This window comes from Vespa velutina, chromosome 17, assembly GCF_912470025.1.
Source record: "Vespa velutina chromosome 17, iVesVel2.1, whole genome shotgun sequence".
NCBI lineage: Eukaryota > Metazoa > Arthropoda > Insecta > Hymenoptera > Vespidae > Vespa > Vespa velutina.
The window spans coordinates 4,178,361-4,199,279 of NC_062204.1; the positions used below are offsets into that span (position 1 = coordinate 4,178,361).

The following is a 20,919-nucleotide window of genomic DNA, read 5'->3' on the forward strand; positions in this document are numbered from 1 at the left end:
TACAAGGGCTCGATTCCTCCCAACAAGGATATACAATAGAAATAGATTCCCCAAGGAATCTTTTACTGTCTTACGAGATATGCTCTCAATTATTTTTTTTCTTTCTATACACGTATTTGTATTATTATTTATATAGGGAGGGGAAAAAAAACAAGGTTATTACAAAATAATTCACAGACTCACGTAATGAAAGTCATTAATCTCCAGAAGATGTAAATTCCTTTCATTTTTTCCTTTTACGCTTCGAGAGCACTCAACGCGAGTTGCGGTTTTTTCATCGGTTTATGGACTTTGGTGCGATGAATGTTGTTCCGTATGATTTCTATGCTAATCGCTGAAAGTACGATAGAGGTGGATATGTTTCGTTTGTGTTTTCTTATAAAATCGTTCAATCGCATAAATTATCTATATGGAAAATGTCGTAAAATTTTTTAAACGGTCGAGGAAGAACGTAAAAAATGCAAAATAATTATTCTAATCCTATTGTCTCGCATCATGGAGCGGAACTTAATTTCGATTTATGCCGATAGAATATCCGTGACCATGCCAGGCAATATCTCCAGTTAATTTGGAATCTATAATCAAATTGTAAATCATAAAAAATAATAACTCTACGTTTCGCTCAACGTCATTTCACGTTTCACTATGAGGAGAAATTTATATTTAGTAAATGCTATCTATAAAATTTGGATCTAAATCTTTCTTTTCTCTTGGATCGATTTTGTTGGTTGGTGAAATTTCAAGGAACAAATGCTTATCGGTACAAGATAGGACAGTTATCTAACGTTACAGCGGTAGCTGCGTTGTTTACTCGGTAAACATTATTATTAAGCTTTATTCAGGATTATTGTTAATATTACAGTAATTAATGAATTATTTATAATTATTTGTAAATGTTAATTACACCATTTGAACGTAAACAACTCTTCCTCCATTCTTGGTCGATAATATTGCTCGCGAACGTCATCTATCGGTAAGAAATGTTTTGTTGATCCTTACAGTAGGCAACACTTTTTTACACAGAAATTTTCTACTACACGATAGTACGACGGCATTGCCTACTGTAAGAATTACAAAAAAAAAAAAAAAAAATTTCTTTCCGACAGATGGCATTCGCAAGCAACGTTATCGACTAAGTTTGGAGCGTTGCCTTTCTTCAGGCGCGCTAATTAATGCAAATGATTACGAAAGATTTATTAAGGAGGAGAAATAAAGAAAATGATGTTCGAAAATATCAATGAACGGACTGATCATATTACATCGAGTATTTTCGTTATTCGATGAAAATAATTGACGACGAAGAATTATTAAATATTCATGTTTCGAAGTACACGTAAATTATTGCATTTCTTCAGACGATTTAAATTACTTTCGTAGAAGATATTCATCCGTTATACATTTACGCGATGGAACAAAGGTCTCCGAAGAGGATCGTGGCTAAAAATCGTATTTACTTACGCAGTACGAGGCATTACTAGGGAACGCGATGTACCGTTGATTGCCGTGGGCGTTTAACCGCCTGGCAAGCCCTCTCTCTCTCTCTCTCTCTCTCTCTCTCCCCTCCTCCCTCCCCCATTCCCCTACAACTCGACACCTTTCGGTGTGTTGAACCAGCGCAATATATGTTGCCGATCGATTCGACGAATCGTTTCACACGAAATCGAGCGTCTCCAAATTATAAGACGGAAGCTGTTTGATCGGTCGTCGAGTCGATCGATCTACCGTTTTTTTATCGTATCTTTGATCGAGCCTCCGTTAAAAGATCATCGTTCGCTCTCTTCGATAATCTCTTTGATAATCGATTTGCATGGAAAGACAATTAAAGTAAATTAATAATAGATACGTCGGTATCTGTCGATAATGGCATCGGTCGTGGTTAAAACATGACGATAAATGAAAAAAATTCTTTTCTATAAGAAGACTATAAGAAAGAAAGGATTCATCGGATTAATTTCCAATCGTTCGTACGATCGTTAACATGCATAGTTCGATACATAATACATATGTAAAGCGGAAACGGCGGTGAAAAGAAAAACGAGCGAGTATTCTACAAAGTGTATAAAGAAAATGTCAGCGACGAACTCGTAGAGGCTCGTAGTTGATAATCGCGCGAGATCTAAGCGTGGATGAGGTCGGCACAATCTCTCTCCTCCACGGTGATGTATCGGATATGTCGCATATTGTTTTTGCGGCATATATGAGAGAACGAAGTTACGCGTACCCGACAGAACCGTTAGCCAGTATTTACCGTCGACTGTCGGACGTCGTATACGCCATTCGAAAGGTAGCCCCGAATAGAAGCCGCCACCGCGTCGTAGCCGCGGCCGACTTTGAACCCGGCAAAGTGCCATCCCGTTTCGTCTCCTTCCGTCTCCTCCCCTACCGCGGGGGTCCGTTAAAGTCGGACCCGACGACGACGTCAGCCAGCTTTTGCCCGCTTCCCCGTTTTCTATCGTCGGATAAAATCTATGGGAAACCGACTAACATGCTCGATACACAGCTCTTAAACCACTACTCTCTTCCATGCAGAGTTCGCGCGTCTTTACTATAATTCATGATTAGTCTTATACGAGTATGATCGTAGGAACATATCCCTTACGAGTAACGAGTGTCAAAGGACCATTGGCGAATAACGTTACGTGACACAAGACGAAGAATTAATCGTACGTGTAAGATTTATACGCATATCTAAGTGATATCATTTAGATAAAGAAAATTTATTTTTTCGATCTCGATCGAACGATACGTCCTATCGAAAGTAAGAAAGAAGTTGTCTCATATCTTGACGAAAGTGGAGGAATATGTATTTTTTAGGTAGATATATTTCCAGCTACCCGTGTCGATCTTGTGCAACAAACGTAAAGCGTTGTTAACAATCGTGGAATTGTCCTACGTTAAAACGTAGAATAGTGGGTCAAGTTATCGATCCAACTGGATTCTCTCGAGATTTCGAACGTTCTATGACATTTGAAATTAAAGTCAATTAAATTAATTTAAAGAAGGAAGCAAAAATAAGAATTAGGTTTGTTCGATTCGATTCTAAGTCAAGATGTGATAATGATCGAGCTGATAAGTCGAGCGGAACGTTAAAAACGGATGAAGAAGCATAAATCGGGAGAAAACTTAATCAGTATTTAATCGTGAGTTTTTCGAGGACTACGATACGGCTTTGACCCGATCATAAAATACCGGTTCTCTGTTCGCTCGTATCCCATAAAAATAAAAGGAAAAAAAAAAACATACATACACACACACACACACACACACACACACACACACAGACAGAAAAAGATAAAGGAAAAGGCTTAACAAAAAAAAGGAGAAAAAGAAAAGAAAATAAAAAAGAAGAAGGAAGAAAGAAAGAAAGAAAAAGAAAAAAGAAAATAAAAAGCGGCGAAACGGAGATAGGATAGGGTGGTGGTGCTGGCGGTGGTGATGGCGGCGGCGGGTGATGGTGGGGTGCACGCGATAGCCACGAATTACGAGTGTCCGTGAACCTCGAAGACGTTTCCATCGACGACGGTGGGGATGCTGGGTACCGCTATCTGGCAGTGTTACATCGTGCGTCGAGAGTCAGAGGGGGCTCCCCCCACTCCTCCGGCTATCGTCACGCTTCCACTGCCCCTCTCACTCTCACGAGTCGGCCTCTCGCAGTCGGGGGCACAACGGTTACGTTTTACCGTTGCGAACCGCTCGCTCGCCTGGTCGATCCTTCGCGCGCTATTTCATCGTCTCCTCCTCGCCATTCTATCGAACGGCGACGCACGCGTAACAATGGCGATGCGAAATGGATGGATGAACGCTGCATAGAATTCTTCCTGTAGAAAAAGTAAACGAGAAAACCTATGATGAAATAGATTTGACGAATGTCTTAATGATTTCGCACGTAATTAAAAATTTCATTGGTGTAAGGTATTTATTAAAGAAATACAGAATTCGAGGATTCGTATCGAGCATAGAATAGTTGCAGGAGAGAATGGAAGTCAGGCAAGTTTTTCTTCTCCCTTCGAAGGAACCGATCTCTCGGAGGATATAGAAACGTTGAGAGGTATTCCGGGGAGATTGGAATAATCGCGAGGAAGTACGAGGGACCGTTAACCGAAATCGCGTCATCGAGATTCGCGTCTCCTTTTCTTCGTCAATGGAGAGAAACTCGTCGTCTTGTCGAAGATCGCTTCGCGGATGAACGCGTAGGCGACACGCTTCGACGAGAAGATCGAATGTCATGCGATAAATATGAAATTGAAAGAAGAGGATTTCATTGGGGACCTCCTTCCTTCCTCCTCCCTCCACCCCTCTCGATCATCGTAAATCCTTTTGCGATATAATAAGTTGAACAATTAATATCTATCTTTGGAAAGCGTCTAATCGGCCTCTCTAATCGGATCCCATTGGCCTATCGAACAATAAAAAGATGTGTATGAGATAGATATATGAATATATCTTTGTTCGATGTCTGCAAGAGGCTAGAAATAATTCTACGAGCCTTAGGATTTCTCTCTCGCTATTCTTGGAGACAAAGCCAGAGGCTATTCGCGTAGGAGGCTCGGGAGAGATTACACGGAGGAGGAAGGACTCGCGAGAGAGAAGAAAACAATGACGAAGAGCGGAAGCGAAGCCCTTTACCTCGGTTGTCTTACGTATCAACGAGCTGGATTTTCTATTAATCGAACCTTCTTTTCTCTACTCTTTTATGATAATTCACGTATGACGGATCGTAAGCGAGATTAAAAACCGTTAGGTACACGAACCAATCAACAAGATATATATTATCTTTCTTCCTGTATTTGTAGAAAGTTAAAGTTAAAGTTATTGAAATTTCGGTCATCAGAAATATGCGAGAGTCGATTTTAGTTTATTCCCGTTACATTAATAATCAACGGATCGCTTTATGCAGACCACTTCAAAGTTTTTTTATTCTCAAGTCTTGAAGAAGTTGCTAATATCTTCGATGAAGTTTACGAAAGATAAGAATAACAAGATTTTCTTCTTACTTTTGCAGTTTCGTCATGATAAATGCTTTACCGAAAGTTTATCCGGTCGTAAAGCAATTAAAAGGAATGGTAGGATTAAACGAGCATGATCATTCTTCTGAAAGCGTAGCCACGAGTAGTAAGTTATATCGTTTACAGTAAATTTACCGTTTCGCGAGCTATACGAATGTTTTCCTCGAGACTTCTAGTTGGTAGCCTCGTTACGATCGCGTGGGTGGATACGTTTAGTTCGTAGCAAGGTGGTACACTCGACTTGGGTTCAACCTAATCGCAGTGCGGTGGGTCAAATCTTCGAGAGTAAACGCGTGCGTAGAGAGGATGTCCGCGATGGTAGAAGAGAGGAGGAGGAGGAGGAGGAGGAGGAAAGGAGAAAGTGCGAGAGGAACGAGAAAGAGAGAGAGAGGGGGGGGGGAGGAAGAGGAAGAGGAGGACGTAACAAGAATACGATTCGATTATTTTGCTCGCGTTTGCGATTATACTGAAAATGTGTTTATATATATTAAAGGCATATCAATTTTATCTGCTGATCCTGACACTCCGGTACAATTCTAATATTATTGCTGAGCAACGTACGATAAACATGAGTCATATATGGATCGTTTATACGGAAACGAAAGAAGCTCGCTTCGCTTTGATTTTCACGTAGGTAGATATACGCGTTTAAAATCGTGTTATTTTATATATGGAAAAAAAAAAAAAAAAAAAAAAAAAAAAAAAAAAAAAAAAAATTCACCAAGAGAATCAAGATAGTTATATTCTTTTGTTCGAAAGGCGCGACTGGGTAATTAAAGTCGAAGGTGCCATAGGTGAAGGATTCTAGCGAGGCATATACTTCTCTAGAAGTAGATATACCTATAGCTTCTACTTCTAGAGAGACTACTAGCCTTGGGTTCGGCGCTAAAGACCAGCCCCGAGGTCAATGACCATCGGAATATTCACGTTCGGCCGGCAGCAAACGGTCGGGCTTGGCCTCATCACGAGGAAGAAAATCGTTCTTTGGATCATCGCAAATCCATGCGTATATATGCCTTCGTCCTCGTAAAGGATCATCCTTTATTCCTTAGGATCGTTCTCTGTATCTCCCCGCGAAACGAACGATCGAAAACAGGAAAGGAAAAATAAGAGGAATTTTTGCTATGACGTTCGATTAATGAAAACTGAGGTTATTCAACTTCTCGGATGCCAACTCAGTCAAGAGTTCGATTCTGCTGAGAGTGATTTTTCGCATGGACGGACGAATACCGATCGAATATCTTCGGCATAATTTTGATACGACGAAACGACGACCTGCTCTACGTTATTGACCTTATTGACTTGGTATTAAAAAACTTTTCTTTTTCTTTCGTTTTTTTTTCCTTTTTTTTCTTTTCTTTTCTTTTCTTTTCTTTTTTTTAAGAAAAGCCAAAGAAACCACTTCCTTTACTGCAAAACGTTAATTTCGTCGATGGCGAGACAACCGGAACTCTCCTTTTCGCGAGCACAGCCCTCCGTTGATCCGAGATATTTCATTCCGTGAAAGGAGAAGGTAGAAAGAGGAGAAGAAGGAGGAGGAGGAGGAGGAGGAAGGAGAAGAAAAAGAGAAGGATTGGATAAGAAGAGGGTGCCCTACGAGCGGAATAACGGTGAACGGTGCAAAGCCGAGTGACGAGCCCATCGCGGAAGAGGGCTGCGTGTAACGCGAAGCAGAAGCGGGGGCCTTTTTCTCTGATCTCCGGTAGAGAAGGAGGAGGAGAAGGAAAAGAAGAAGAAGAAGAAGAAGAAGAAGAAGAAGAAGAAGAAGAAGAAACAGAAGAAGAAGAAGAAGAAGAAGAGAAGGAGGAGGGAAAGGTAGGGGCAACACAAAGAGAGAGAGAGATAGGGGGGAGAGGGAGAGGGAGAGCAAGAGAGGAATAGGAGGAGAAGGAGGCGGAAGAGGCTCGCTGGCTGGCTCAACCGACGGTGGTGGTGTCGATGGCGGTGGGAGAGCAGAGTGGGGGTGGCGGGTGGCAGTGGTAAGGGCACAGAGGACCGTACGGAGCACCTGTGGATCTCCGTGCTGTTCGCGGTAGAGTCACTCACCGGCCACCACCACCGGACCACCACGCGGAACATCCGTTTATAGGTAAACGCGAAGAAGGCGCCGATTTCTCGAGAGGTATCGCTTTCGTCCTCGAATATCCTCCTCCTCCTTCCGAAGGAAGAAACGAACGAAGGAAAAGCAAGAAAAAAGGAGGATTCCCGCTTTTCCGGAACCGTTTCAAGTCCGTTGAAAAAAGAAAATCGAGGAAAAAGAAAAGCGAAGAAGGAAGAAGAGAAAAGGGTGGGAAAAAGGACGGCTAACTTGGGAGGAAAACGGGCTTCTTTTGTCGCCGATGACAAGCACCGAGGCCAGGAGGAGGACGCTCGAACGCTCGGCCGAGGATCAACGACGACGAAGAAGACGACAACGACGACGACGGACGACGGGTCTTGCGTCCTCCTGCTATTGTTATACATCTTCCCAGTTTCCTACCGACTCTTGATCTTGACCAAATTACATTGGCGATCGAGAGAAGGACGTATCTCGTTAATGTTAAGAACCTCCTTTCTTGCCTTTGCGAACAAAGCGTGGAGAACTTGTGGGAGGAGCTTGTTGTCGAACGCCTTCGATCGATCGATCGATCGTCGATCTACCTAACACGAAAACGAGTTCGAGTTTGGCGTTTCGTGGAAGATAATAAGGAAAAGGAAGGAAGATTAGCTGCGAACGTAATCACGGAAATTAAAAGCTGGCTGGCGTCGCGTTCGTTAAAAACGGACGTCCCAAATATAGATAGAATTGTTCGCGATAGGAAGTCGGAGGAGAAAAAGAGGGATAGGAGAACTCGGATCGACGATCGATGGACGAGAACTCGTCGGCGTAGTTTGCCCACCTAATCGTCGTGCGTCCGCGCTCGCGAGCAGTGCGTTGGTATATAACAACAGTGTGCCGAGGGTGACGTTGCGCGGTATGCGGTGTTAGCGTCGTCGTCCTGCGACTTTGACGACGGCGAGGGTGGTGGCGACGGTGAGGGTGCGCGACCTGAGGACGATTCGAGGACGAGAGTGAACGATTTCTATTTAGTGTTACCCCCTATTTCATATATATATATATATATATATATATATTTATATTTATATATATATATATATATCTATTATATTTACGCATATATTTATACTTACGTACATATACATATCTATTATATACATTGTGAAACCAAAAAGAAAAAAAAAGGTGACACGAGTTAAACGGAGGATTCTTTAACTTTTTGGATACCAGGATATGTGATCTCGGACATCATGCCTAGCACTATAAGAGGTAAGTCCTTTCTTGGAAATTTTTTCATACTTTTTTTTATCAGTTACCTCTGAACGAATCTTTATCGATGTGTTTAAGCTACTATTACGAATGTGAAATTTTTCAAAACAAAGTTTTTCTATTATTTTTTGTATTTTGTACAAAGTCGAGAAGAGTAGCGATAGGGTTAAGCAGAATATAAATGGAAAGAATTTAAAGAGAGCGATCGGTCGGTACTCGTTTGCGGAAGGTAAGAGAGACCGTGTTGCGGTCACGATGGCAGGGTCACTCGAGGTCAGTAACACACTGATGACGAAGGCGGACGCGGAGAGCAACACGGTCGGCTCGGCTCGGCTCTCTTCTGGTTCCTGGATCCGCGCGTGTTTACCATCTTCTCGTCTATCTTCTCGTCTAAACTTGCTTCCTCTTCTTACCCCTTTTCTCCCTCCCTCCTACCCTTCTCTCTCTCTCTCTCTCTCTCTCTCTCTCTCTCTCTCTCTATTTCGTTCGAGTAGATGGATCGCTTTCCGCGTGCTCGACTTACCGCACTCTCCCGCCTTTCCTATCGATTCCGTCCACGACAACGCTGAGCGACTACTTTGTTAGTTAAACCTATGACGCATAGCCCGTGATAATAATTGAGAAAATAATTATTTAAATAAACCAGGAGGCATTTCTTCCATCGTTCGATGAAAACGTCCTCTAATTATTTCTAGTTTGTTCACTTTTGTTGAATCGATCGATCGAAAGCACCGACATCGATGGTGGAAAATATTCAACCAACGCGATTATCCGAAATGACATTTTCGAAAAAGCATCATGCACACGTGACTTCATATAAAATCTATACGAGGTTGACCACGTTGAAATCATCGAGAGCTGTTCAAATTTAATCCATCGAATTTGCTTAAATTATGGAAAAATGAAAAACAAAGAAAAAAAAAAAACAAAATAGAGAAGAAAATAAAAGAAATCTTTGGACGATTATTTGAGAAGGAAGGGGAAAGGTTAGAGATCGAAAAGCAGATTTTGGGATGAGAAAAGAGAGACTAAATGAAGCAGGTAGTAAAAGAAGGTGAAACTCTTTTTCGTGACAGGTGGCAAAGACCTTGGCTCGCGCGTAAGGGCGTTGCGATCGATTACCTAACTCGGCCAGACTTGTATTAGTATGCCAGGTTTATCCCTCACACAGAAAGCTAAGCGTATAGATGAATTAGCGTTGGGCCCAAAGACCCGAATGAAAGGACGGCGCCGACGTTCATTTTTCGAACTCTACGCGTCGACGGAGACTCGCCACTCTTGGGACGCGAACAAAAGCCTCGGGGGTCGACGAACCCTCCGACACGTCCGTGTGCGCGCGCGTGCACGCTCTCTCGTTCTCTCTCTCTCTCTCTCTCTCTCTCCCTCCCTCCCTCCCTCCCTACCTCCCTCCCTCCCTCCCTCTCTCTCTCTCTCTCGTGCGCGCGCGCGCGCGCGCACGATGAGGACGACCGCGGTACGTTCGCGCGTTCACGCATTCGCATATTCTCCCTCTTTCTCTCGACTCAGGTCACTAATACTTTCGTGCAAGATTAACTTCGAATTCTCTGAAAGTTCAAGAGGATTGAAAGAGAGAAAAAGAGACGCACAAAGATAGGATTGCTATATAGCCTGCTATCCCTTCGTATTTGCATCTCTAATCCTTGGCCTATTACATAGTCATTCAAAAGAATTTGCATCTCGAAGTTGTCATAATGTATTGAAAGGAAATCTTTTCGAACTTCTGTTTCAGCGGACCAACAAGAAAGATTCTGACGTTAACAGGATTAAAAGCAGAATAGTTTTTCACGATTTCATGATTTTTGTCCTAAAGCCATGTTAGCTTTTGTACAAAACCGAGTTCTCTCTCTCCGACACGTCGCCAACTCGTTTATCCGAACGCGGGTTGCATTGTGCTCCACCATACATACATACGTAACACTGGTAAATGTCGACGCTAAAATAACCTCGATATACGAGCCTCGGTGGAATATTAATAAAAAGAGAGAGAGAGAGAGAGAGAGAGGACTCTATCCGCGCGTGAACATTTTACGCACGTGCGATTCCCGTTTTGTTCGTCGATTACACCACCCCACCGAATTCGCCTCTCGCTCATTCTCTTCGTCTACGCACCCAGGACGTTCGCTCGTCCACGGTGTCGATTTTAATTACACGGAGACACGCGTCCGAAGATCGTCCACTTCTCTCACCCTGTCACGCTCGCAAATTTCATTTCGACGAATTTCGGCCATCCTGCCATTTACATTTTCATCGACGAATATTTTCACCAACGTCCAACCATATTTTGTGTGAAAGGTGTGAATACTTTTTTTTTTCTTTTTTCCTTTTTTGAATAATACTACGATAAAATTCATTGTTATATTTTTAAAACTTTGAAAATTTGAGTTTCCTCCTCGCGGGAAAGCTTTGAAAGGATCGTAAAAAAAATGAAACAAAAGATAGTCAAGGGAATAGAACGAAAGGTTCGCCTTCCAACCAAGCGAGATATTCCACGAAATCGTCTCTCACGGTGACGAGCAGCGAGTTCGAGGGAAATACTGTCGACGAGCAAACAAAGGAGAAGGTGACGAGAAACTAGAGGAAGTTTGGTGGATGAATAGATAAGCGAATGAAGCACTGCGTAACCGTGTACCTTTACGCTCCTCTACTTCCGAACGATGATCTAAGAAAACACGAGGATTGCCTCATAAAAGTGTGACAAAAATGTGAAAATTTATACGTACTTACATGCATGCATACATACATGCATACATATCTACCTACCTACACGTGGAAAGAAAAGAAAAGAAAAGAAAAGAAAAGAAAAGAAAAGAAAAGAAAAAGAAATCAGCAGGCAATGAACCGAGATTATACGAGTCTGTGGGAGGTTCTACCCAAATTACGTCGGAAAGTACCGTTACACATACAGAGAGAGAGAGAGAGAGAGAGAGAGAGAGAGAGAGAGAAGGGGAGGGGGAGGGAGGGAGAAGGAGAAAGAGCCCATGACCGAAAGCTTCGCCCGAGCACGATCCTCCTCACAAATATTTCATGTTCCATGGTTCGGAGCGAATGCTACTAACGGTAACGAGCGTAATGTCGTAATAATGATATTTTAATGAGATTTTTTGGTAGGCGCTCGAGGGGCGAAAGGTCGAATTGCTTATCATCGGCGATCAAAAGAGGGAAAAAGTCTCGAAAGGGAAAGCCGCTCCTCTTTTCTAACACTGTGCTCGACTCTTCGTATAAAAAAGGTAATATCTACAGTTATCGGCAGGCTTGGCCGATTGATTGAAAAACGGTTTTAAAAGAATCTCCATAATCTGGAATATAAAAAATAGAGATGAGATAGAAGACACGTCGAGAGTGAAGGTGTTAAAATCATAAAAGGCTTCGAAGCGAAACGAGGAAGGTCTCTCTTCTCTCCTCCTTCGACTAGGGGAAGAGAAGCTCGAGACCTTGACGGTGGTATATCTACCTATCGTGAGTCATAACGCCGCGGATTCCAGGCAGCGCGAGTTCTCTTCTCCCTTCTGCTTACGTCGACGAATACGTTCGCGAGTCGGCGTGACGCAATAAATCGGCAGCAGGGAGGAACTCGCGCGTTCGTCGACGCGTCTACCCACCTCTATTCCAACCTACCTACCTACCTACCTACCTACCTAACTTCAAACTCATGTTTCTATCTTTCCCTCTTTCTCATTCTTCTCGTAGAGAAGAACGATCGTCTTCATCGTTGTTATCGTCTCCGTTGCCGTCGTCGCAACGCCGTTCCTCAGTCATTGAACTCGGTTCGCTCGTTCAACCTACCAGCTGTTTCTTACTACTTCCCTTCCTCCCTTCCCCTTCTCTCTCTTTCTCTCTCTCTCTCTCTCTCTCTCTCGTTCCTTTTCCCATACACCCAGTCTTTGACTTCACGCCTCTCTTTCTTCATCTCTCCATCTCTGTTCGTGTCGACGACCATGGACCGGCATGCCTCCTCCACGACACCTTCAAGTTCTCTGCTTCTCCATGCCTCCAAGGCCTACCTCTTCTCTCTCCCTCCCTCCCCCTCCCCTCTCTCTCTCTCTCGCTCTTTATTTCGCACACGTAGCCGAGCTTTCTAACCTAGTCGAACACGATCGTTCGAGCGTGTAATCTCGAGGGGAGCTTCACTTACGAAAGTACAGAGGTGAAGGTCGTACGGTCTTTGCATAGTTTAGATGATCCTCGAAAAAACTTGAAATGATAGATGCAGGATATGAAATTTGAACGCGAATTCTTTTACTTAGATTGTCTATGGTTCTATATCGAACATTGCCCTAGTATGATGACGATCGAGGATTTAAATTCATGATGCGTCGATTCTCTTTGCACGTCCCTTGTTCTAAAAGATGCTTTTACGATACGTTTAGCTCATACGTAGTTCCTCTTTGAACCCCTTATGTTGGCCCGCCGAAAGAGCTACACGGCTACGAGCGAGTAAACGACCGGGTCGTCGTGTCGGCAGGTATTCGATAGCACCGCAAGGGTCGTCGACCGCAGGTGCTACGCGTTCGTTCGTTCGTTCGCTCTCTCTCTCTCTCTCTCTCTCTCTCTCTCTCTCTCGCTCTCTCTCTCGTGCTTGCTCACTCACTCACTCGTTTGCTCGCTCGCTCGCTCGCTCGCTCGTTCGTTCGTTCGTTCGTTCGTTCGTTCGTTCGTTCGTTCGTTCGTTCGTTCGTTCGTTCGTTGATTCGTTCGTTTGCTCGTTCATTCGGTTTGTCCTTCCTCTCAACTTGGGCCAAAACTTACGACTCATTCTCTCCTCAGGAGGTTCATCCTAAGATATTAATATATTCTTAGAACAGTTAACAAAATTACGAATAAAATATAAGATAAGAATATTGAAATCTTAGGAAATTTTTCTACAAGAAGCGTGCATACACGAATACGCACGTGGCCGTTCAAAGAGAGATATATTTTATCATTATAGAGAAAGACAAAGAGAGAGAGAAAAAGATAAAAAGCAAGCTCGTTGAGGTTTTCGGTGTGATGTCAGAAGTGCCAGCAGAGGCGGCTGCTAACTTTGGGCAAGTTCGAGCCGCGCGAGTCACCTCGACAAAGCTCGCTTCAAGGACAATGACCTCTTCGCCACCACGTGGCGAGCGATGTCTCTTCCCCGTCAAACCACCTTGCCTACCTGATTTAAAGCAACCACCCGGCCGTGAACCTTCGGGCCTTCCTAGGGCCTCTTCTATCTCTCTCTCTTTCTCTCTCTCTCTCTCTCTCCATCTATCTCTCTATCCATCTATTTCTCTTTTTCTATCTTCTATACAAGGTATACTGGTCGATCGATGAGAGGAGATACATACACCAAGCACCGCGTGTGTAAGCGGGACGCGTGACTTTTGCCAAGTTGTCAACGATGACGATTAGATTGTCACGTTCAGCAGCAGGAAAGAGACGCGAATCCAGTTTATAAAGAGATAGGCGACTCTCTTCTTTCTTTTCCTTTTATTTTCCTTTTTTTTTCTTTTTTCTTTTATTTTTTTTTCTTTTTTCTTTTTTTAAAGAGATAAGCAGAAAAGTACGATCGATGCCTGCCAATATCCGCACAATTAGGATTAAATGGATTTTCTTGTTCTTTCTTTCTTTTTCTGAACATATCGTGCAGATATATGTGAGTATATATATTTAGGTACATACATAGATACTCGGGTAAAGGATCGGCTTTCGCGTAATATTGGCGACTATAAATGCACGTCGTGCTTCCGGGTTGTATTTTTGCTGAGCGCGTGCCGACGACACGGAAATTCGATGAGGCTGCGAACGCGTTGGAAAGAGAGCGAAGGAGATTGGAGATAAAAGTGAATGACTCGAAATTGTGTATCTACGTGTGTGTGTGTGAAGTGTAAATTTGACGATGTTGTGAAAAATTAAAAGACTTTGATATTGTTGCGTGGTAATTCGAGTTAAATGACGTCATCTAACGAATCTCTCTCTCTCTCTCTCTCTCTCTCTCTCTCTCTCTTTCTCTTTGGTACTATGACGTCGAAAGGCTCGAAGCAAATTTACAAAAATACCTAAACTTTTAACGAAAGGTCCATGAACACGATACTATCTCATAGAGTTTCTCTCTCTCTCTCTCTTTCTCCCTCTCTATCTCTCTAAAGAAGATGAAGATGAAGATGAGACCCTTTCTAAGATTCTTGTAATAATCTTTTATGAATATCTCTCTTTTTTTATAGTAGAAATCTACGCGCCAGAGATAAAGATTTATGTGTTGTACGACAACGGTCGATGATCCTTGGGTGAAAGATTATTAAGCGCGATCGCATTACGTGGACCTTCGGTAGATGGCCGCGGTTCGTGCAGCAAGGTGCACTGACCGCAGATAGAAACACGTGGACGCAGTCCAAGTCCTCCTGGGGAGGGAGGGGGATAAGAAGTAGGTGGTGGAGGAGAAAGAGGAAGAGGAGAGGAGGTAAAGGTGGGAGGAGTGGATGATTTTAACCGAGGCCTCTGCACTCGACGAGCTCTACGTGACGAGAGAAACGTCAAAAATGACGATATCTTCCATCTCCTCCTCTTCCTCCTCCTCCTCCTCCTTTTCCCCTACTGAAAAGACGATTCTTATCCTTTAAGAAATTCGATAAGGTCGATGCCATGGAATGAAATCATACTTAGCTTCCATATATGTCAACGTTGCTTCTGGTCTTTCCGAAAGAACGAACGTTCGCAATTAATGTCTTTTTAATTATCTTCACGAGACGATTTTTACGATAATAGTGAGGACTCCTCGAACATCTCATAATTAAGAAAGGAACGAAAGATCTTGACTATTAAGCGTTCGAATGAAAAAATTCCAAAGTACTTTCTGCGGGATTGTCACTAGAAGAATAAGAATAAGAATAAGAATAAGAAGAAGAAGAAGAAGAAGAAGAAGAAGAAGAAGAAGAAGAAGAAGAATTGATGCATTCTTTCGAAAATTGGAGAATCAATCGCAATTATAAAAAAGTTGGCTTGGTCGTGACAAATTTTGATTGGGACGTAATAGGAGAGAAAAAAAAGAGGGGTAGGATGAGTCGTCGAGTCTTTACCTTCGGCCTCGCCTCTTCCTCCTAACCGCACGAGTTCTAGCGTTGCTTTACGTGTGACGTAACTGCAAGGTCTTACGGTATCTCCGACAACGGGCCTACATTACGTGAGTGTCCATACACGCGACCCGCATGTAGGTACTTATGTACCTGCGCGAAAGATCCGCTACACGTTCCGACTCCAAGCGTACCTCTTTCCTCCACTCCTCTATCCTCTTTATTCTTCTTCGCTTCGACTTCGCCATCCTATTGCTTCTCTACCGCCTTAATTCCCACCATCCTTCACACCTGTATTTCGTGCCTCGTTAGAGGCACAATTAATCGTCAGGCTTAGCTTACATCGAGCGGTACTAGCTGTATCCGTGTATCATGGCGAACGCACGTTAACAACATGATCCATATTATGAATGAGTCGATTATATTCCCGTATGATTCGCGTTAATATTAACATTTTGAATGATTTCTTTTGAAATATGCTGTATTAATTATTAATACCAGCGAATTCATATATTATTATTAGCGATAGGTAAGTTGATTTCCAACAATAATGTATTTCTATTTGAAAGAGTCATCAAAGAGGATGGATCAATTTCGTAATAGCTACGTCATTGTTGAAAGCTGTTAGTCGAAAAGATATCTATCCTTTTCTTGCGTTCACGCCTCGGCGTGTTCGCGATGACGCGTCCCCTCGTGTGCCAGCAAAGTAAGCAAACAAGCAAACTTATAAACTTAGACGCGCGTACTCACGCTACCTACATATACCTACATATGTATGTTTATATATACGGATAACACATATGGGATATACAGTTAGGAGTACCGTTCTGAAAATGCAGCGGCTCGTATCGAGTCGAAGAGAGCGCGAGTCAACTCTCTTTGCGATAGCCGTTTATCCTCGAGTCGAGCCGATCGGCTCGAACGTCGGATTCGATAATAAGATGCGATCTCTCTTTCTTATCGGTACTGTTATTCAAATAAATTGTAATAAATTTCGACGAATGTCGTCATAAAGCGAATCTCTCTAACAGGAAACATGGCGATTCGAAGAAAATTTAAGAAACCGATTATCGATAATTTCATGAAAAAGATTATCGATAATTTCGTTCTCTTTATCGTGCTTAAGCACTTCTCGAAAGGTGCAATGGCACGCATAATACAATACGCGTAATACTATAGAGAATCGAAGGGACTAGATTGGAGGATAGGTGCGGAGAAATCGCGAGAGACCGGCAAGTGCGAACGGCAGGGGTTGGACAAGTGCGCGTTGCTAACGCGGATCGAAGGAACGAGCTGGTGGTAGGGTAGGAGGGTTTCGCGTCTGCGCTTTCACCATCCATCCGACCACCCATCTGCCACTACTCGAGTTACCTTATGATTCTTGACAAATTCGATATTTCGAAGGAAATTTATGTTCCGCGCGGGCGGCTTGTTCGAAATGCGGTTAAAAAGATTTGCCAGCACGGAAACGAACCGCTCCTTCGACGAAATTCCATGCGAACTACAAAGGCGATCGATAAAAGAAGGAACGATGAACGTTCGAACTAATTCGTCTCGGCTTTTAACGTCTTGTCGTTGAGTCTAACCGATTCATTTAACCCCCTTCGTGTTTCTCTAGGCAAGACGCCTCGCCAAAAATCTAGATATTTTTTAAATTACTTTTGTCGTTGCACTTTGAAGACTTGCGTCTTCAAAAAGAAAAAAAGAAAGAGAGAGAGAGAGAGAGAGAGAGAGAGAGAGAGAAAAGAGGAAAAGAAAAAAAGCAATAAAGAAACAAATCTATATATTGAAAAGATTGTAAAAGGATTGCGGTCGAGAATTTTGAAATTGGCGCGCGAAAGCGAGCCCTCAGCTCCGGGCAGAGGGACTCCGCCGCAAGTAAAAGGGATGGGAGTAAGGAGTAAAAGTAGTAAGGAAAGCGTATAGACCGACAGGCAAGTAGGAAGGAAGGAAGAAAAGGAAAGAAGACGGCGTGTGCGTTAGGGGGTGCGTGTACGAGGGTAGAACAGCGCCAATAGAGAAGAACGGGCGAGACGAGTAAAGAATCGAGCCGTGCGCCATCTGCTGACGGATCGAGCAGGCTCGAGCCACTTGGTTCTCCCCGAGAGAGTGAGAGCAGCGCATAATAGCCCGAAAGGAAAGCACCGTTCGGCGCCCAAAACGGTGTCTTTTCTTCGCGGAGGGCCTTTTTATAATCGCGTCAGAGCCCGTGTCTCGTTAAGGGCGGGTGAAAAATAATCGGTGAGTTCGTGCGACGAGAGCGAGTTAAAACTAGGAGCTCGAAGCTGGAGCGGTGCGTCGCGACGACGTTAACGGTGACGAAGAGAAAGAGGAGGAGGAGAAGGAGGAGAAGGAGGAGAAACTACGACGATCCGTCACACGGCAACGTCCAGGGGATGGTGCGTCGAAAACGATGACGTAAATTTACGAGGTGAACGGTGAAAAGGGGGAAAAAAAGAAAAACAAAGGGGAACCGGCGAGCGTGCGACGGAAGGGTGTGTTTCTCTCCGACGAGAAACTAAGAAGGAAGGAAAAGAGAAATAATTGGTGAGAAAGGAAGGAAAAGGAAAGGAAAAGAAAAGGAAAATATAAGAAGACAAGGGAGCGTTTTATCGAGAGAAGAGAGGAGGAGGGTGTCGCGCGGTCGTCGAGTGTTTCGCGTCCGCGCGAGAAATGATCAAGGACGAGAAGGAAAGGAAGAGGAGGAAGAAGAGTTCGCTCGAGGGTGCTTCCTTCTTTGGTCTGCCGAAGGAGGAGGTGGGTAATCGCGGCAAGCTTTCGCGAGGACGTCTCGCCGTTTCGGAGACGTGCCTTTACGCGAGTTTACTCTAGCTCGTTCGTGTTTTTTGAGATGAGAGGTATCGCTCGGGGTGTCTTCGCTCGTGATGTGGTGAATGGGGAGGAACGGTGGTGAGATCGATCTCTCTCATACAGATCGCTGGTGCGGAAGCATTTTCGCGAGGAGACGTACTCGCGAAGGGAAAGGAAAGGGGGAGGGAGAGAGAGAGAGAGAGAGAGAGAGACGAAGCTAGTCGACGGCTTGAACGAGACCCACTGACCTATCGACCCGCGAACGCGACTCTACCGTGGCGTCCCTCGTCGTATCTCCCTTTCTTTATTCGCTCGATCGAATCGCAGGATTACTACATTTCTCTTTCTCTTTCCCTTACACACATCCTTCACGCAAGGAGAGAAGCGCGTCGAGTCGTTGCGCCTATACATTGACAACAACACAGCCACTACAACGACGACGGCGACGACGGCGACGACGGCGACGACAACAACAACGACAAAGTGAATCGACGAGTCGTTCTTTGAACGAGACCCACTGACCCCTATCGACTCTCACCGAGCGATTTCTCCTTCCCTCTTTCTATCCGTCCACCCTTCGAATACAACCCTCCTCGTCGTCATCAACGTCGTCATCGCCGTCGTCGTGTTGGTTGATCGTGCTCGCGTCCAGGACGTTCTCTTCCTTCCCTCTTCCCTTCCCTTCTCTCCTCCTCCTCCTCCTCTTCCTCCTCCTCTCCTCCATCTCTTCTTCCTCCTCGTACCTTTCGTCCCCTTCCCCTTCATCCCTTCTCATCTATCACGCTCGGTATCGTTTTCATCGGGTGCGTCGAACCTTTCGAAGTACCAACGTTTCGTCCCTTCGAGTATAAGAAAGGTAAAAAAAGGCTGCCTATAGCAGGTACTGCGAAACTCTCGAACGTAATCGATGTCACGTTCTTCGAGATCGAGAGATCATCGTGTTAGCTGGAACTCCATGCCTTCTGACTGGAACTCTTCGAGATCTTGTCACAGTAGTGAGTATCGAGAACCGCGAGAAATACGCGGTACGTCGTCGAGAACAAGAACGAGAAAAGAAGAGTTTTGCATCGCGAGGAAGAAAAGGACAAGTTCGCGATTCGCGACGCCAAGGGTAGTATGGCGTCGAAAATTGGTGCTTTCGACTTCCTGCCACAACTGACGTCGTTATCCTTCGCGAGATCGACGACTCCTCCTTCGATCCTCATCGCGTTCAACGATAGGCCGAGCACGCCGACAAGCGTATGCCGCCTCTATCGATCGTTCGTTTGTTAAATTATTAAACACGTCGTTTACGAAGAAACATAAGAGAAAAAGTCTGATTTCGCAACAACAACAATAACAGCAACAACAACAACAATAACAGCAGCAGCAGCAGCAGCAACAACAACAACAATAACAACAACAATTATAATAGCAACAGCAACCAGGAAGAAACTATTAATAAGAAAAAGGATATTAATCGAGAAGAGCAATAGACACGACGTACGTAATTCTCCAAGTGATAGAAACGTAAACGAGGGTTACGGAACGTGTCAGACTGACATCGAGACATTAAGGGGAAACTGTCGTCGCGAAAAACTTTAAGTATTCACGGACAAGCGCGCGCGGTCGACCGTGAAACCGTCGTGCTGCTTTAAAATCGAGACCGATCGGAGTTCGGTCCAACAACGAAAAAAAAAAAAAAAAAAGAAAAAAAAAAGAAAGAAAAAAGACCAGCGCAACGAAGAGGACTGCGTTTGAGTCCTTTTCTATCTCTCTTGGTCTTTCTCTTATCGATGAACTGAGAGAAAGAAGAAAAAATAAAGCGATAAAGAAAGGAAAGATAGAAAATAAGGGGAAAAGAAAAAAAATAAAAAATGGCAGAGAGCGCGGCGAGTCCAGGTAGCGTCCAAGTCGCTGCCAATAGTCCGCAACAACAGCAACAGCAAACGCAACAAACGCAGCAACCACCGGATATAAGCAGTTCGCAGCTAGCTTCACCACCGATCACGGGAACAGGTACAGGACAGTGTGCTTCCTTTAATATATCGCTTTTTCATACATTCAGAAATTATCTAGAAGAAATGGAAAAAAGTATGGCATTTATTACTTTAGTAATATTTTTGTTTACTTCGTCCGTGCCCTAATTTTCACTCGCCTCTCTCTCTCTCTCTCTCTCTCTCCCTCTCTCTCAATATATATGTATACATACATACATACATATATATATATATATATATATATATATATATATATATACATATATATCTATCTTTTAGATCTCTTTTTATATATCTGCCATATTCATCATGATAGTACAACAGTAGTCCATACTAAAGCTGGCAAGGCTTTTATATAATGGAGATTTTCAATAAACGGAAAACTCTTTTGTTACTTTTGAAAAACAAAAGAAAAAAAGGGGGGGGGAGAGATAACTAGTTTTTATCGCAGTAGAGTCTACTAGCTCCATACAAGTAAAAAGAAAATAAGGACAAAGTTGTAGAGAAAAAGATAGACATAGACGAAGATAGAGAGTTCGAGTAGTCGTAAATTTCGCGCCGGAGACGAAGCGGATCCGACGCGTTTACTCGCGTTCACGCGCACGCCTACGAAAGAGAGTGGAGAACGGAGTAGAGAGGGATAGAGACGGATGTAGGGAGCAGGAGAAGAGGGAGGAGGAGGAGAAGGGCCGACGTACGTAGCTAAAGGAGGGAAAGAGAGAGCGCGAGTCGCGTTAGCGGATCTGTCGGTCGAGTAACGGAACGGC

The 20,919-nt window shown here is 43.8% G+C and overlaps 2 protein-coding genes across 3 annotated transcripts in view; both read left to right on the plus strand.

Annotated features, from left to right (window-relative positions):
• The first annotated feature begins 8,279 nt into the window (after positions 1-8,279).
• LOC124955205 (dynactin subunit 6) overlaps positions 8,280-20,919 on the plus strand; it is a 73,924-nt gene continuing 61,284 nt past the window's right edge. Inside the window, exon 1 of the mRNA XM_047509317.1 lies at positions 8,280-8,313. Within this exon, the coding sequence (XP_047365273.1) occupies positions 8,295-8,313 (19 nt within the window). The 5' untranslated portion in view covers positions 8,280-8,294. The remainder of the gene's footprint in view (positions 8,314-20,919) is intronic.
• Positions 8,280-20,919, plus strand: part of LOC124955184 (probable nuclear hormone receptor HR3) — a 72,459-nt gene continuing 59,819 nt past the window's right edge. The window contains exon 1 of one of the 2 annotated variants that reach the window (XM_047509253.1): positions 8,280-8,313. In XM_047509253.1, the coding sequence (XP_047365209.1) occupies positions 8,295-8,313 (19 nt within the window). In that variant the 5' untranslated portion in view covers positions 8,280-8,294. Of the gene's footprint in view, positions 8,314-16,526; positions 20,172-20,919 lie in introns of those variants that run through there. The other variant, XM_047509251.1, reaches the window with a different exon arrangement.